At 47.9% G+C, this 16,440-nt stretch overlaps 2 protein-coding genes across 3 annotated transcripts in view; both read right to left on the bottom strand.

The window, feature by feature from the left end:
- Positions 1–1,041: 1,041 nt before the first annotated feature.
- CCNO (cyclin O) lies at positions 1,042–4,843 on the bottom strand. Its single transcript, XM_030567986.1, has 3 exons — positions 4,505–4,843; positions 2,494–2,679; positions 1,042–1,987 (listed from the first exon to the last, which is right to left on the bottom strand). Exons 1-3 carry the CDS (start codon positions 4,841–4,843, stop codon positions 1,532–1,534), a joined length of 981 nt encoding a protein of 326 aa, XP_030423846.1. The 3' UTR covers positions 1,042–1,531.
- A 7,097-nt stretch (positions 4,844–11,940) lies between these two features.
- Positions 11,941–16,440, bottom strand: part of DHX29 (DExH-box helicase 29) — a 37,989-nt gene continuing 33,489 nt past the window's right edge. For both annotated transcript variants that reach the window (XM_030566519.1, XM_030566521.1), the window contains 3 exons: positions 15,394–15,525; positions 12,699–12,795; positions 11,941–12,285 (listed from right to left, as the gene is read on the bottom strand). In XM_030566519.1, coding sequence (XP_030422379.1) covers positions 12,230–12,285; positions 12,699–12,795; positions 15,394–15,525 — 285 coding nt within the window. In that variant the 3' untranslated portion in view covers positions 11,941–12,229. The remainder of the gene's footprint in view (positions 12,286–12,698; positions 12,796–15,393; positions 15,526–16,440) is intronic.

The raw sequence follows: 16,440 nt of genomic DNA, 5'->3' as shown, positions 1-16,440 counted from the left end.
GGTCCACTGCAAACCAGTTTTGTGTGGGAAAGTTGACGATGGGTAAAATGGTGGCAGATGTTTCTGAGGCAATAAGACCAGTGTTTTACCCCCGAGTGGTGGGCATAAAAGATATTCCTAAAGTAATTGCTGGCTGTCAGAGAATGTGGCTTCCAAACTGCACCAGGGGCCTTGATGAGACTTGGGTGCCCATAGTTTGCTCTCCTCAAAGAGCACATAAGTACCTAAAGCACAAAAGGTAACACTCCATTGTTATACAAGCCCTTGTGGAGCACAGAGGTCAATTTATGACTGTCAGTGTGAGATGCACTGGAAAAATTCACAATGCAATTATTTTTTGCTGATCTGGCGTCTATATCCATGGACAGGCTGGGACACTAGTCCCACCAAATGACACTGTAATAAACAGAGTTACTATCCTCACCGTTATTCTTGGGAACCCTGCATTTCCGCTTATCAAACAGTACCATGATTTCAGAGGCCCTGACAAAAGACTGTTTAATTACATTCCCAGACAGTGTAGAATGATTGTTGAATGTGCTTTTGGCAGATTGAAAGCTCATTGTAAATGTCTACAAACCCATTTAGATGGCAGTGTCATTAATACTGTCCACATCATGCTGTTCTCTTCACAATATTTGTGAAGCCAGAAGTAAGCCATTTCCTCCAATGGACCTATGGCACTGAGAGGCCAATTAATCAGTAGCTTCGGCCAGAAAGTGCCCCAGCACACCTGGAGCTGGATGCACCCAGGCAATAAGAGTCAGGGATACTTTGTGCTCCCATATTATGGACTTGCACTGCCCAGGAAAAAAGGGGGAATAGTACCCCTATGAGGGTATTTGTGGGGCTAATTCATTGTGCTACATCATCTAATTTTTCAGATCCGGAATACAAGCAAGATGATGCAAATGTATTTTGAAGGGAAAATAATACAATAATGCACCATTATTTTCTACTGGTTGGTATTTTTTAAGATCTGTCATAGTTGTTAATTCTTTAGCAATGAATTTCCTCTGTGGAATATGTACAACATTGCAAGGAAACAGACCATCATTGATCAGTGGCAAACAGTGTATTAAGAAATGCTTATACAGTTCTTTTGTTCTTCCTGTGGCTTCTGTTAAGGTGTGCTTAGTGAACCATTTTCTAAATAAATAAATCGTACAGTACTTGGATTATATACACTATTTACACATTGAATGTAGATATATAAAATCTGTCAGTGCAATTAACATACAGTAATTAAATGTGCATAATGTGATTTAATTTTCATCATCTCTCAAAACGCTAAACAAACACTGTAGAGTTAAAATAAATACAAATATAATAAATTGATTAGTCAATTAAGTAAGAGAATAAGGCCAATACTGTTATCTTTAGAGGTATAGCAATTATTAGTTTATAAAAATACAGTGCATTGATGAAAAGGAACGAAATTGCTCTTAAAATTCACAGATGCTTTGGATGCCATAAGAAGGTTTTAAGTGTATTGGTCCAGTTAGCTTAACTTCCCAGCTGCAGGCACTTTTCAGAAATATCCAGGGGGTAGTACATGCGGTAAAGAATCTCCATTTAAAGACACCAGTAAATGCAGTTTGTCCGTGCAGTCCTGTAAAACCTCCTCCGGGTAGCCACTTATATGCAAGTCCAATGGATTTTGGTGGTGCAATATCTGGTCTGCCAGTCCCAGGGAGCAAATGGCCAGAAGGGAGGGGGCATATTCATTAAAAGCATAGTCGGCCATGCTAAGTTCGGCCATCCCTTTGGCCAGAGCTTTGGCATTGTTTGCCTCCCTGGCATCTGCCTGGCAGGACTCCACACGCAGGTGGGTGAAGTGCTCCAAGAAGAAGTTGATGGTCGGTGCCCCCAGGTTGAAGTGTAGTTTGCTTAGGATGATGCATTCCAGGTTGCAGAGCTGCTGACGGGAGAAGACATCGCAGCAAAGGGCTAGGAGCTGCTTCACTCTGGGCAGATGCACTTCCACCTGCAAGACACGCCAGCAGAAACATCACTGAAGTGCAAGCAGACCCAGGAAACAAATACAGCATTGCTACAAAGGCAGAGAGCAACCCCCTCTCCCCCGATCCAAACAGGGCAGAAGGCAGCTCTGAGCACGAGGCCAGCCCTGCATTCGCAGGCTCTGCAGTGCGTCAGCTGCAGGCAGGCCACAGCATCAGAGAGCTAAACTGCCACTACCTAAGCGCCATGCAGAGCGTAGTGAAATGATACAAACCCAGCGCTGTGGACGTGAAACCTTCTTTAAAAAGCAGCCGAACTTGCGCCACTCGAGCAGGGTTACCTGCCTGAGCGGTTTCCCCAGAGATCTCGTGTGGCATCACCCTTGTTCACAGAGCTCAGTTCACCTCTAGAGTTGGGACGAGAGAAGCATTTGTCCTGCGCTCATTCTCTCTTCCCCCATGGTGCCTGACATTCCCACCATGTGCACCCAAGAGAAAGGGGGCCCCGCCGCCCGCGTCTCATGCTTAGTACCTGTTTGCACGCGATGAAGAGGGAAGTGACTCCCAGCAGCTGGAAGCAGTCAGCAGCCACCGGGGTGGTGGTGAGGAATCGGTCCAGGGTATTCACTGCCAGGCACAGGGACTCGAAGGAGAAGCCGAAGTGCCGGTGCACAGGGATCAGCCAGCTGATCAACTTACACCGGGCCTCTGCAGTTACCTGTAAGAGAGAGAAGCGCTCAGTAAGCCACGTGACACCCCTGCAAGCTGGGAATTGCCACAGGCTAGGCTACAATTTCCCTGGATACTGTCCAGCCAGCTAAGCCATAACGACAGTGATATAAGACGTTATTATTCACTCTTCCTCCCAGTGGCCACAAGCGGGGCCCTTCATTGTGCTGCTCTAGCCCGAATGTTTAGTCAGGATAAGGATCTAGGCACATGCAATAGAGCACGAGGCAATATACAATGTGTAGACCGAAGAGAGTCGGGGAGAGGGGCGTGTGCAAAACCCAGCGTAGCCTGGACGTGTCTATACTGTACAGGCTAAACAGTGATGCGTGTGCGGAGTTCGGAGAGCACGTGTGAGTAACGGGCACAGGCTCCAGGGAGACACTGACGGGAATGTGCCCGCACTGCGGTGAGATGAAGGCGGGAGACTGGAAAGAGCAGGGACACTGGACGGGGCAGCGCCACATGATGTGTCCAGGGTGCAGCAGGACTCGCTGCTGCGTACAGAGGGAGAGGTGGGGACCTGCTGGATACAGAAAGGGATTCCCGTGCAAGTAATGTACAGGGTGAGGGTGAGGACAGTGCATGGAGAGAGGCGATGTCTGGGTGTCAGAGCGAGTTTCCATGTGTGCAGCAGAGAGAGAGGGGAGCGGACTGTGTGTGCCGGGATATGGCCTGGACGTGTCTATGGAGAGGCAGCACAGCATGAATGCACTGGACCTGCGTGCTTCAGACAGTGCTCTGTGGAGCGCGAGCAGCACAGCCCGCGGGGTGTCCGGGCCGGGCCGGGCGGGGCGTGGGGTGTCCGGGCCGGGCTGGGAGGAGCGCTAAGGCCCGCGGGGTGTCCGGGCCGGGCTGGGAGGAGCGCTAAGGCCCGCGGGGTGTCCTGGCCGGGCTGTGTGGGGCGTGGGGGCCGTGGGGTGTCCGGGCGGGGCTGTGCGGGGCGCGGGGGACCGCGGGGTGTCCGGGCCGGGCTGTGCGGGGCGCGGGGGCCCGTGGGGTGTCCGGGCCGGGCTGTGCGGGGCGCGGGGGACCGCGGGGTGTCCAGGCCGGGCTGTGCGGGGCGCGGGGGCCCGTGGGGTGTCCGGGCCGGGCTGTGCGGGGCGCGGGGGACCGCGGGGTGTCCGGGCCGAGCTGTGCGGGGCGCGGGGGCCCGTGGGGTGTCCGGGCGGGGCTGTGCGGGGCGCGGGGTGTCCGGGCCGGGCTGTGCGGGGCGCGGGGGACCGCGGGGTCTCCGGGCCGGGCTGTGCGGGGCGCGGGGGACGGCGGGGTGTCCGGGCCGGGATGTGGGGGCGCGGGGGACCGCGGGGTCTCCGGGCCGGGCTGTGCGGGTCGCGGGGGCCCGCGGGGTCTCCGGGCCGGGCTGTGCGGGGCGCGGGGGCCCGTGGGGTGTCCGGGGCGGGCTGTGCGGGGCGCCGGGGACGGCGGGGTGTCCGGGCCCGGATGTGGGGGCGCGGGGGACCGCGGGGTGTCCGGGCCGAGCTGTGCGGGGCGCGGGGGCCCGTGGGGTGTCCGGGGCGGGCTGTGCGGGGCGCCGGGGACGGCGGGGTGTCCGGGCGGGGCTGCGCGGGGCGCGGGGTGTCCGGGCGGGGCTGTGCGGGGCGCGGGGGACGGCGGGGTGTCCGGGCCGGGATGTACGGGGCGCGGGGGACGGCGGGGTGTCCGGGCCGGGATGTGGGGGCGCGGGGGACCGCGGGGTGTCCGGGCGGGGCTGCGCGGGGGACCGCGGGGTGTCCGGGCGGGGCTGTGCGGGGCGCGGGGCACCGTGCGGTGTCCGAGCGGGGCTGTGCCGCCCCCCGCCCGCGCTGTCCTACCTGCGGCTGCTGGGCCAGAGGCTCGCGCGGGTGGAACTTGCTCTCCAGCCCCTTTCGGAAGCGGTACCAGCTGGCCCCGTACTCGCGGAAGGCCTGCAGCTCCAGCCGGGCGGCGGGCTCCGGGCTGCCGGGGGCGCAGAGCCGCGCGGCGTCGCCCTGCGGCGGCCGCTCCCCGGGACAGCTCGGGCACTTGCTCTTCTTCACCGGCGCCCGGAGGCCGAGGCCGCGGCAGAGGGGCTGTGTCCGCTCCTCGGGGGTCGCGCCCGCCGCCCGCCGCCGTTTGCTGGGGGGGCTGCGCGGCCGGCCGGGGCGCTCGGGGCTCAGCGGGTGCGTGACCATGGCGCTGCCCGGCCCGTGTGAGGCGGCTGCCGCGGCGCCCGCCTATTTAGCAGCCGCCCAGCCCCTGCTGCTGACATCACCCGCGGAGCTTTCCCGGCTAAAGACCCGCTCGGCCGCCAGCGCCGCTCGCCGCCCCGGCCCATCGCCCAGCCGCAAGCCGAGGCGGGGCCAGGCGCTGCCACCCCGCCAGCACTAGCGGCTCCGGCACCAGGCTGAGCAGCAGGGCCGGCAGCGCCGCTGGGTGCTAGTAACCAGCCCGCCGCTGTCCGCGTGCGGCGCAGCCTGTCGGGGAAAGCCCTGGCGAGGGCACTGCTCACCCTCCCTCACTGAAGCGCCTAAATCCCCTGGGCAACGAGCTGGCCACGCGGTGGCACTGACGGTGGGGCCAGGATGAGGGTGACCGTTCTGGGTAATAAACACTGTACAGGCGGCTGGACACAGGGATACAGCCTGCGCCCGTGAAGTCAGTGTATTTTGCCCCTGACTTCCGTGGTCTGGTAGCATCGGACCTCTCCAGACAAGGCTGGAGAACGAGTCGTCCAGGTCAGCGCTACATATCGCATGAGTTAGATGAGAATGAGGATTTTTTTCCTGTCCCGGGCTGAAGTCTAGTAGTTAAATCCCTGCCCCAGCAGTAAAACGTGTGCAGGCAGCGATGGGAGGGAGGGAGGGATTTGTGACCAGAACTGGGGTTTGTTTCGCTTTAGGAATCGAAAGTATCATCGGTAACTCTCGGCAAAACCTCAGCGCCTTGTTGTGGCGAGCGACTTAAACACGGGAGTGGCAGGGAACTAGACACAGCGGCTGAAGTTGTTGGACTTTTCCTCTGTGTTGTTTCGGAAGGGAATGATTGAGGCCAACAAACAAAACAAAAACTCCCGGGAGTTTAACAGCTGGGAATCCAGCCAGTCTTGCTCTGTCTGAATTAGCATCTTTATTCCAGATTTCCAGTAGATCGTATTTGTATACATATAAAAGAGATCAATTATCCGTTAGAATTATAATAATTTAAATAACCAGAAATAACATTTCTTCAAATTTTCTCCATTTTTTTATTAAAACCTACTGGCTATTTCATTCAATAGTTTATTGGCCAGAGAACTATTTAAATGCTATAACACTGGTGGAATTACGTAAGAGCGTTACTTTATATAGAGATTTAAGGCAAGTTTCTTCGGCCTACCACCTTTCTATCAGGCCGTTTTTCAGGTTCGCCTGTTGCCAACTTGCACGAGGGGATCTCATATATTTCAGTTACTTCCTACTGCAGACGATACAGAAGCAATATCCAGGACACACGAATCTCCGAAAAAAAACATATCACCAGCGGTACTTTCTACTGACACCGACTGGCTCGTGTGATTCCCAAATTAACGGCAGCGTCTTCTTTTAAGGAGCCACAACGAAGGCTTGGATGCCAAGCAACTGCTCTATCAGAGGTACCCGCATTATGGGATTTGACCACGCCTGCAGTGGGCCGGGCAAGGCGCGCAGGAGGGCTCCCGGGGGGTGAATGAATAACTTCAACGAATGAGCTCCGAAGCAGCGAGGAGAGAGGGAGGAGGAGATAGGTCCCCACGTTGAGCCACGAGGCCAGCGATTCTCCTGGACAAAGCACTGCACTACCTTTACAATAAAATACATTCTCCAAACAGCCACATGGTGATTTCTGATTGAGATCACCACCTTTGTTATGCTTAGTTTATGTCTGCTAAATGCCTGAAATAGAAGGTTATCCAAAGATCACAGGAAGCAGGCTGTCTCTACCCAGGGAGCAATGATCAGAACTGAGCTACACTGCATTATAGGAGCTGAAGGCCACTGTAATCATTTGTAGTTTCTGTACCTCTGCTCTTCCGTGTAGCAGGTTGACCTCTTTTTTAGTAGATAGTTTCCAATAGCTTTCATGGGTACGGCCTGGTCTACACTACACGTTTATACCGATTTTAGCAGCGTTAAACCGATTTAACGCTGCACCGGTCCACACAACGAGGCCCTTTATATCGAAATAAAGGGCTCTTTAAACTGGTTTCTGTACTCCTCCCCGATGAGAGGAGTAAAGCTGAAATCGGTATTACCATATCGGATTAGGGTTAGTGTGGCCGCAAATCGACGGTATTGGCCTCTGGGTGGTATCCCACAGTGCACCACTGTGACCGCTCTGGAAAGCAATCTGAACTCAGATGCACTGGCCAGGTAGACAGGAAAAGCCCCGCAAACTTTTGAATTGCATTTCCTGTTTACCCAGCGTGGATCTCCGATCAGCACGGGTGGTGATGCAGTCCCAAATCCAAAAAGAGCTCCAGCATGGATCATATGGGAGATACTGGATTTGATCTCTGTATGGGGAGACAAATCTGTTCTATCAGAGCTCCGTTACAGAAGACAAAATGCCAAAGCATTTGAAAAAAATCTCCAGGATATGATACAGAGTCTACGGCACAGTGCTGTGTGACAAGTGTAACAGAAAGCCAAAGAATCAAATGGATGTTCATGGAGGAAGGGAGGGGGGACTGAGGACTCCAGCTATCCCACAGTCCCCGCAGTCTCCGAAAAGCATTTGCATTCTTGGCTGAGTTCCCAATGCCTGTAGGGCCAAACACCGGGGTGGTTCAGGGTATATCTCGTCAATTTACTTCCCCCTGCCCCATGAAAGAAAAGGGAAAAAAATCGTTTCTTGACTTTTTTATATGTCACCGTATGTCTACTGCATGCTGCTGGTAGACACGGTGCTGGGGCAATGAACAGCAGCATCCTCTCCCCTCCCTTCCCCGGTGGCAGATGGTACAGTATAGGACTGGTAGCTGTCCTCATCATCAGCCTGTGAGTGCTCCTGGCTGGCCTCAGGTGAGGTCGGCCAGGGGCACCTGGGTAAAAATAGAAATGATTCCTGGTCATTCCCAGTACAGGTAAAGAATGGCTGGTAACCATCTTCATCATAGCAACTGGAGGCTGAACTCCATCAGCCCTCCCCCCATGTCTAAAGAAAAGATTCTGTACTGCCTGGACTATCATAGCAGTGGGAGGCTGCCTCCCCTTCATTTTATCTCACTAGAAAGTCAGTGTTTCTTATTCCTGCATTCTTTTATTACTTCATCACACAAATGGGGGGATCCTGCAATGGTAGCCCAGAAGGGTTGGGGGAAGAGGGAAGCAAGGGGTGGGGTTGTTGCAGGGACACCCTCTAGAATAGCATGCAGATCATCATTTCTCTGGGAGCTGACACGGAGCGGCTGTGCTCTCTGGTTCTGATACACTGGTTCTCTAGTACACTTGCCCCATATTCTACGCAGGACTGACTATTTTTAGATACAACATAAAGGAGGGAATGACCCAGGGGGTCATTCCCATTTTTGTCTTTGCACCCCCGGCCAACCTCAGCGAAGGTCAGCCAGAAGCACCCATGACAGCAGCAGATGGTACAGAACAACTGATAACCGTCATCTCAGCGCCAATTTACAATGGCACAGCAGACGGTACAGAACGACTGGTAACCATCTCTGCTACCTTGCAAAGGCAAGTGAATGCTGCTGTGTAGTGCTGCAGTACCACCTCTGTCAGCGGCATCCAGTACACATACGGTGACAGTGACAAAAAGCAAAACGGGCTCCATGGTTGCCATGCTATGGCATCTGCCAGTGCAATCCAGGGAAAAAGGGCACGAAATGATTGAAAGCAATGGCAGACACGGAGGAAGGAATGAGTGACGACATTTACCCAGAATCACCTGCGACACTGTTTTTGCACCATCATGCATTGGGATCTCAACCCAGAATTCCAATGGGCGGGGACGACTGCGGGAACTATGGGATAGCTACCCACAGTGCAACACTCCAGAAATCGACGCTAGCCTTGGTACATGGACGCACACCACCGAATTATTGTGCTTTGTGTGGCCACGTGCACTTGACTTTATACAATGTTTTGCAAAACCGGTTTATGTAAAATCGGAGTAATCCTGTATTGTAGACGTACCCTAAGATTCCTTATTAGGAATTTCACTAGCCCCCACTGAAAAAAAATATGAAGACTGCAACCTTGGTTAAATATGACAATAGATATTTTATCTATAATGTTGGTGCAGTGTTCCTCCCAGTACGTCAGAGAAAGAGAGTGAGTGAAGTAATGTATTTTATTAACCCAAAGTCTGTTGAGAAACACAAACTTTAGAGCTTATGCAGGTGGAGATGATGGCTGTAAGCTCTAAAGCTTGTCTCTCATCAACAAGTTGTGTCCAATGAAAGATGTTACCTCATCCACCTTCTCTCTCAAAACATACTACAGCAAACACACCAATGGACGAGGACCTTCTCCACTCACTGCTGTGGAATTTTTAATCTCACCAACATTCACAGACATAAGTGGCAAACTTGTATTCTTCAAAAATCATTATTTTTATGTTTTTTTGTTTAGCAAAGCAGGACTGGCGCCAGTGTTTTTGGTGCCCTAGGCGCACGGCCATTTCGCCGCCCCACTCGCCAGTCCCGCGGCTCCAGTGGACCTCCCGCAGGCGTTCCTGCAGAGGGTCCGACGGTCCCACGGCTCCAGTGGAGCTGCCGCAGGTGTGTCTGCGGGAGGTCCACAGGAGCCGCGGGACTAGTGGACCGTCCACAGGCACGCCTGCGGCGGAGCCGCCTGCCGCCCCCCTGGCAAAATGCCGCCCCCCCAATAATCCTGGCGCCCTAGACAATTGCCTAGGATGGCTAAATGGAAGCACCGGCCCTGAGCCAAGACATTCATTAGAGTTTAGTCATTTAAAAATAAGATTGATTTACATTTAACATGCCACATTAGAGACAGGTGTGGGAGAAGACATGTTTTCTGTAATCAGACTACTGAAATCAATTTCTTATTTGCATTTCAACAGGAAAAAAGATGTAAAAGGTAAGACACCTTCAAAGGTAAGACAAAGATGTAAAAGGTAAGACATCAATCAATAGGAACTATTAAGCTTAATGGTTTATGGTCTTGAACTTTTATCAGTACCGTTGCACATTTAATTTTTTTGTGCATGACGCCACCTTTAAATAAAAAGTGATCTGCATATAGGTTTGAAAAACCTCTCTGATACTAAAAGTATGAATACACCTAAAAAACAAAAAAATGATTCTGGCTCCAAATTAAAGGGTTAGAAGTGATATTTTCATTGTGGGACATTGAATAAGCCATTGATTTTTATAAAAGGCAACTTAATACACTTTACAGTGGTGAAAGGGGAAAAAATAGCACTAGCCAGCTTCCCTAGAAGCTCAGAACACCAATAACCTTTCCACAACCTAGGGAAGTGTAGCTGGGAGGAGAATTTGGCTACTTTTGTAGAATTCTTACTAAATCACACTTGGCTGATCATTTTGCCTCTTTTAGTGGTCTTTAATAGCGGCTTTTTTTCTTCTTATAGCATGGCTTTGTAAATTTGTACTGTTACTACACCTCTACCCCGATATAATACGGCCTGATATAACATGAACTCGGATATAATGCGGTAAAGCAGCACTCCAGGGGGCAGGGCTGCGCACTCCAGTGGATCAAAGCAAGTTCCATATAACACGGTTTCACCTATAACGCAGTAAGAATTTTTGGCTTCCAAGGATAGCGTTATATTGGGGTAGAGGTGTACCAAAGAACGTCTGTTAGATGGCTCAGCATATTCTGGTCTATTTTGTATAGCGTGATCTTTCAAGACCATGTTGGGTTTTCCTCCTTGCCTCTTTTTCAGGTGGAAAAAAATACTATTAACCCCCTGGAAATAGGAATATTTATTAAACAAAGAAAACTTCAGCATTAGTCCTCTGTCTGCTCAGGCCCAACAGTGTTAGGACTTCAAAACCTAAATGAAATTCCCAAGCTAAAGACTACTGATCTGCAGTTTGTGTCCCCATGTTTTCATCTCACCATAGTGAGCCTTATAAAAAAATGACAATGTTCTTAAAATATAATGCTTAAATCTACTACAGAATAAAAATCTACAGCGTAAGGAACAAAAGCAGTGAAGTAATGTTTTGGCAAATGCACAAAAATCTGTTGTGCTTTCAGTTTGTACACATCTAAACAGGACAAGCTATTTTGTATAGCAGTTAAAAGCTATTCCATACAGATTTAGAACCTGATCTTGAATTTCTAGTACACTACTAATAAATAAAAGCAGCAAAGAATCCTGTGGCACCTTATAGACTAACAGACGTTTTGGAGCATGAGCTTTCGTGGGTGAATACCCACTTCCTCAGATGCATGTAATGGAAATATCCAGGGGCAGGTATATATATGTGTGCTAGCAAGCAAGCTAGAGATAACGAGGTCAGTTCAATCAGGGAGGATGAGGCCCTGTTCTAGCAGTTGAGGTGTGAAAACCAAGAGAGGAGAAACTGGTTCTGTAATTGGCAAGCCATTCACAGTCTTTGTTCAATCCTGAGCTGATGGTGTCAAATTTGCAGATGAACTGAAGCTCAGCAGTTTCTCTTTGAAGTCTGGTCCTGAAGTTTTTTTGCTGCAGGATGGCCACCTTAAGGTCTGCTATAGTGTGGCCAGGGAGGTTGAAGTGCTCTCCTACAGGTTTTTGTATATTGCCATTCCTCAGACATTCACTCAGACATTAGGAATGGCAATATACAAAAACCTGTAGGAGAGCACTTCAACCTCCCTGGCCACACTATAGCAGACCTTAAGGTGGCCATCCTGCAGCAAAAAAACTTCAGGACCAGACTTCAAAGAGAAACTGCTGAGCTTCAGTTCATCTGCAAATTTGACACCATCAGCTCAGGATTGAACAAAGACTGTGAATGGCTTGCCAATTACAGAACCAGTTTCTCCTCTCTTGGTTTTCACACCTCAACTGCTAGAACAGGGCCTCATCCTCCCTGATTGAACTGACCTCGTTATCTCTAGCTTGCTTGCTAGCACACATATATATACCTGCCCCTGGATATTTCCATTACATGCATCTGAGGAAGTGGGTATTCACCCACGAAAGCTCATGCTCCAAAACGTCTGTTAGTCTATAAGGTGCCACAGGATTCTTTGCTGCTTTTACAGATCCAGACTAACACGGCTACCCTCTGATACTTTACTAATAAATACCTCAAACTGAAACAAAGCAAATGTGAATTGGTCATGTTCATTTTTATGTTGAAAAGATCTGAATTACTACCATCATTTATACATTCAAACAAATGGCACCAAAATTTATTGTAAACATAATACATTTATGCTCATAATTAAAAATGACCTACAAAATTACTTTATGTCAAGTTCATGCAGTATTTCCAAGTTATGGCTGGTATCAACCACATTTTAAATGTTGAAATACGTTAGCTGAAGTCTTTAAGCATAATTGTTTTCCTGCCTCTATTGAAGCTTTAAAGCTTTGTAGTTTGTTACTGAACTCCAGTTTCAAGTGGCACTCTCTGTTTTTATGAGTTCTTTGATGATGTGTAAAATCTTGTCATCTAGGGAAGAAAAAACAGAAGTTAATGGGGAAAAAAAGCCTACATTTAACAAAATGGGAGAGATGGGCAATTTAACAAGGAAAGCTTTAATTAGCTAGGCGGTTTCAGACTCAATAGTGAGGCAGAGTGCACCCCCACCCCCCAAATATGCAGATAAGAAATTATCCTTATACACACTAAGGACTGTTATACTGCATATTGTTTACTAATACATTGCCTGCAGCCATTTCAGTAGTGTTTCCTAAGGGAACTGTTTCTCATGAGAGTTGAATTAGGCACATCATGGCTACAATGTGGTCTCTTGAGCAAGGCTGAAGTGTATTAGTATATTTGTTTAAAGAACTATACACACACTGTACATATACAATGTATGTTTATCACACATTATGTTGATAGTACAGCAATACAATTACCTTCAAGTGACATTTTAGGATTTTCAAGTTTTCTCTTTAAAACAGACTCAATGAGAACCCTCAGTTGTTTGAAAATTACTGCAATCTTTACAGGAGCCTGTAGAAAGAAGATAAGAGAAGATTAATATATTTGCATTTTTCTCAAAGCAGTTTCATATTGAGGAAACCCAAGATTAAAGCTTATCCATCATACAAGAGGTTAAGGACCCAATCCTGCAAACAGTTATGCACATGCTTAACTTTTGTGTATTCCTAATGAGGTCAGTGGGACTGTCAAACAGATAAGTAAGAGTTAATAGAACAGAAGTACTTCATATCTCTTTTGCCTGTAAAGGGTTAACAAGATCAGTGAGCCTGGCTGTCATCTGACCAGAGGACCAGTCAGGGGACAGGATACTTTCAAATCTCGAGGGAGGGAAGTTTTTGTGTGTGCTGTTAGATTTTGGTTGTTGTTCACTCTAGGGGCTCAGAGGGACCAGACGTGCAACCAGGTTTCTCTCCAATCTCTGATATAGTCTCATATATGTCCAGAATAGTAAGTACTAGGTAGATAAGGCAAGTTAGGCTTATGTTTGTTTTCTTTATTTGCAAATGTGTATTTGGCTGGAAGGAGTTCAAATTGGTATTTTGCTGAAAGGATTTTAATTTGTACTTGTATACTTAGGCTGGGAGGGTATTCCCAGTGTCTATAGCTGAAAGACCCTGTAACATATTCCATCTTAAATTTACAAAGATAATTTTTACTGTTTTTTCCTTCTTTAATTAAAAGCTTTTCTTGTTTAAGAACCTGATTTTTTTTTATTCTGGTGAGACCCCAGGGGACGGGGTCTGGATTCACCAAGGAATTGGTAGGGAGAAAGGAGCGAAGGGGGAGAGAAAGGTTAATTTCTCTCTGTGTTAGGATTACTTTCTCCCTCAGGGAGAGTCTGGGAGGGGGAGGGAGAAGAAGGGGGGAAGGTGAATTTTCCTCTCTGTTTTAAGATTCAAGGAGTTTGTATCACAGTGATCTTCCAGGGTAACCCAAGGAGGGGAAGTCTGGGAGACGCAACGGTGAGGGAATGGGTTTACTTTCCCTGTGTTAAGATCCAGAGGGACTGGGTCTTGGGGGTCCCTGGGCAAGGTTTTGGGAGGGACCAGAGTGTACCAGGCACTGGAATTCCTGGTTGGTGGCAGCGCTACAAGTACTAAGCTGGTAATTGAGCTTAGAGGAATTCATGCTGGTACCTCATCTTTTGGACGCTAAGGTTCAGAGTAGGGGATTATACCATGACAGGGACTAAGCATGCATTTAAGTTAAGCACGTGAGAAGTCCCACTGACTTCATTAGGAGCAGGGCTGGCTACAGGCATCAGTGAAGGAAGAAGGTGCCTGGGACAGCCAATAGAAAGGGGCAACAGTCTGTCCATTGTTGGGGCAGAACGTCTGGGTCTGCGGCGGCAATTGGGCAGTGGGTCCTTCAGTGCCTTGCTTCCTCTTCGGAGGCAGTTTGGCAGCAGCTAAATCTCTCCACTCCATTGGGATTCCCCCCCCCCTTTGTTGCTTGGGGCAGCAAAAAAGCTGGAGCCGGCCCTGATTAGGAACAAGGCCTAAAAGTAACTCAAAGTGTTGACCAGGGATTTACTATCACTGCCTGTAGATTACAGACCAACAGAATATAGGGTGGGCAGGGGGAGTGAGTAAAAAAAAACCAGACATAATAGACATGGTAGATATTTGATATCCCCTGTACTCAAACTATCTCCTGCAGGCGTTAAAAAACGTATGTTGATTTGCCCAGGATCTCAAATTGAATTGGCTAATAAGAACATATGGCTGTCTCTCATTTCAGTGTCACAGCCAGAAAGCTGCGTTACCTGTCCCTCCCCCAAAGAAAGGCTGATCTTAAAAATTCTGTGTGTGTTGAGTAACAAGTGCATTCAGTCATTAACTGGTGTTTCCTTGTAACAATATTGGTATCTCATTCTGAGTTTCAGGGAATGCTTACATAAAATTAGCAACATGCATTCTTCCTAGGGTGTAGCATGAGGTGTAAATGAACAGAGCTAGAAGAAAAAATGTAACCAATTTGACAGCAGGTGGGCAACTCTGACATTTCTTCTGTTATTTGGTAGCATTTACCAAGAAAAAGAGCAGGTGGTCAATTTTCACTTTCAGCCTCAGATTAAATGCATTCAGAAAATGCATTTAGAATCTCTTCTGTTTCTAAAGAGAGAGCGCGAGAGTATTTGCTTTAAGTCTTCAATGTTTCTCTCAGCTTTCACTTGCAAGACTAATCTCATCTGAGATGTAAATAATGAGATTACTCAAGAGTTTAAAGTTATGCAGGTGCCTACATGTTTACATGGTTATTGGGATCTATAACTTCAAAATGTTCCAATTAAATACATTTTCAGTTATGACACTTCCTTAAAGCAAGTATTTCCTCTTACCCCAGATCAGGTAAATGTGTTTCTCCAATAGTATCTATTCTTATAATACCTCAGCCTTTATTCATGAACAAAGGCAAACATTCTTTTTAAAAAAATAGCATACTATTAAATTACTCTTGCTATCGCTTGGAAGCACATGACCTTATTACACACTTAACAAAATTCTCATTATTTCGCTTAACTACCTTAAACTCACACTTCAATGTGTTTCAGGTACAAAATGCAGAGCCATTTAAAGGCACAAGAAATAACCAGAACATGTGTACCTGAAAATGGATCCAGCCATCAACAGACAGGAGGCGTTCACGGTGCTGAACTTCTATGTCTCCACCAAAAAGTAAAACCGGAAAGGGGGAAATTAAAGTCGTCTCTCTCAAGTACACCTTGGCATATCTTATCTGCATATAAAACACACAAACAAAAGCATTTAAAAACTATAACACTGAACTGGAATGCTACTTTCATGAAGCAAGTGGTCAATTTTTCCCCCTCTGAGACATCATTACATATGCTACTTATGTTAGTAAACAGTGACAGAACGTAGGCTATGCCCAATTATCTGCCCTATACTTTGCGTGATATGTAAAAATCTTAGTCTTTAAAGGAAGGGAAACGCCTTATGCTACTAGGAGAAATTTTCCTTTCGTGATCCTTCAGAGGTGAATTTTAAAGAGCACTGGATGAATAGGAAGACCACAATTATGTCATTAAGATTATAAACAAAAAGATAATGGTAGCCTACAGCAGATTGTACAAAGGCTATGAATATACAGCTGAATGTGCAGTGTTTGAAAGGGAAATAACATTTATTGCAATGTGAAAATTTAATTGGGTACAGTCAGAAAATTAGTTTAACGCATATATACTTAGAGATGCATGCAGTCTATATGCACTGCACTACTGTTTTTTTTCAGCCAAGCCAGGATCAATATTGCTTGCCAGAAATTATTTCCTGATACAGTGAACATTTTCAGTGTAAAAAACTCCTATTAGAATTAATGCAACAAGGGTTTTTAATACTGAAATTCTCATAATATACACCAAAAACAAAGTTTCTTTTAGAATGCTTTTATAAAAGCAGTCATAATGTAGATTGTTTTAATCTCTGAGCAACCGAGGGGACTATACATGCATTAAAAGGTCTGAAATGTATTAACACTGAAACAGTATTTTGTTTGCATAAAATTTATTAAACAACATTTACTGAACAAGGTTTCTTCCCTTGATAATCCCACTCCCACTGACGTGTTTGGACCCCCCCTTCTCCCTCCCTAAGATTTGCTCCTTTTGTCTCTTCTTCTTCTTCATCTGTG

This window comes from Gopherus evgoodei, chromosome 6 (assembly GCF_007399415.2).
Source record: "Gopherus evgoodei ecotype Sinaloan lineage chromosome 6, rGopEvg1_v1.p, whole genome shotgun sequence".
Classification (NCBI taxonomy): Eukaryota; Metazoa; Chordata; order Testudines; family Testudinidae; genus Gopherus; species Gopherus evgoodei.
The sequence above is the reverse complement of the archived record's forward strand: the minus strand, read 5'-3'. Positions and strand labels throughout refer to the sequence as shown.

Coding starts and splice junctions, on each gene's coding strand:
- CCNO (XM_030567986.1), bottom strand. CDS start 4,843: ATGGTCACGCACCCGCTGAGCCCCGAGCGCCCCGGCCGGCCGCGCAGC. Junction 2,680..4,504: donor CTCTGGCCCAGCAGCCGCAG/GTAGGACAGCGC, acceptor TCTCTCTTACAG/GTAACTGCAGAGGCCCGGTG. Junction 1,988..2,493: donor TCTTCATCGCGTGCAAACAG/GTACTAAGCATG, acceptor CGTGTCTTGCAG/GTGGAAGTGCATCTGCCCAG.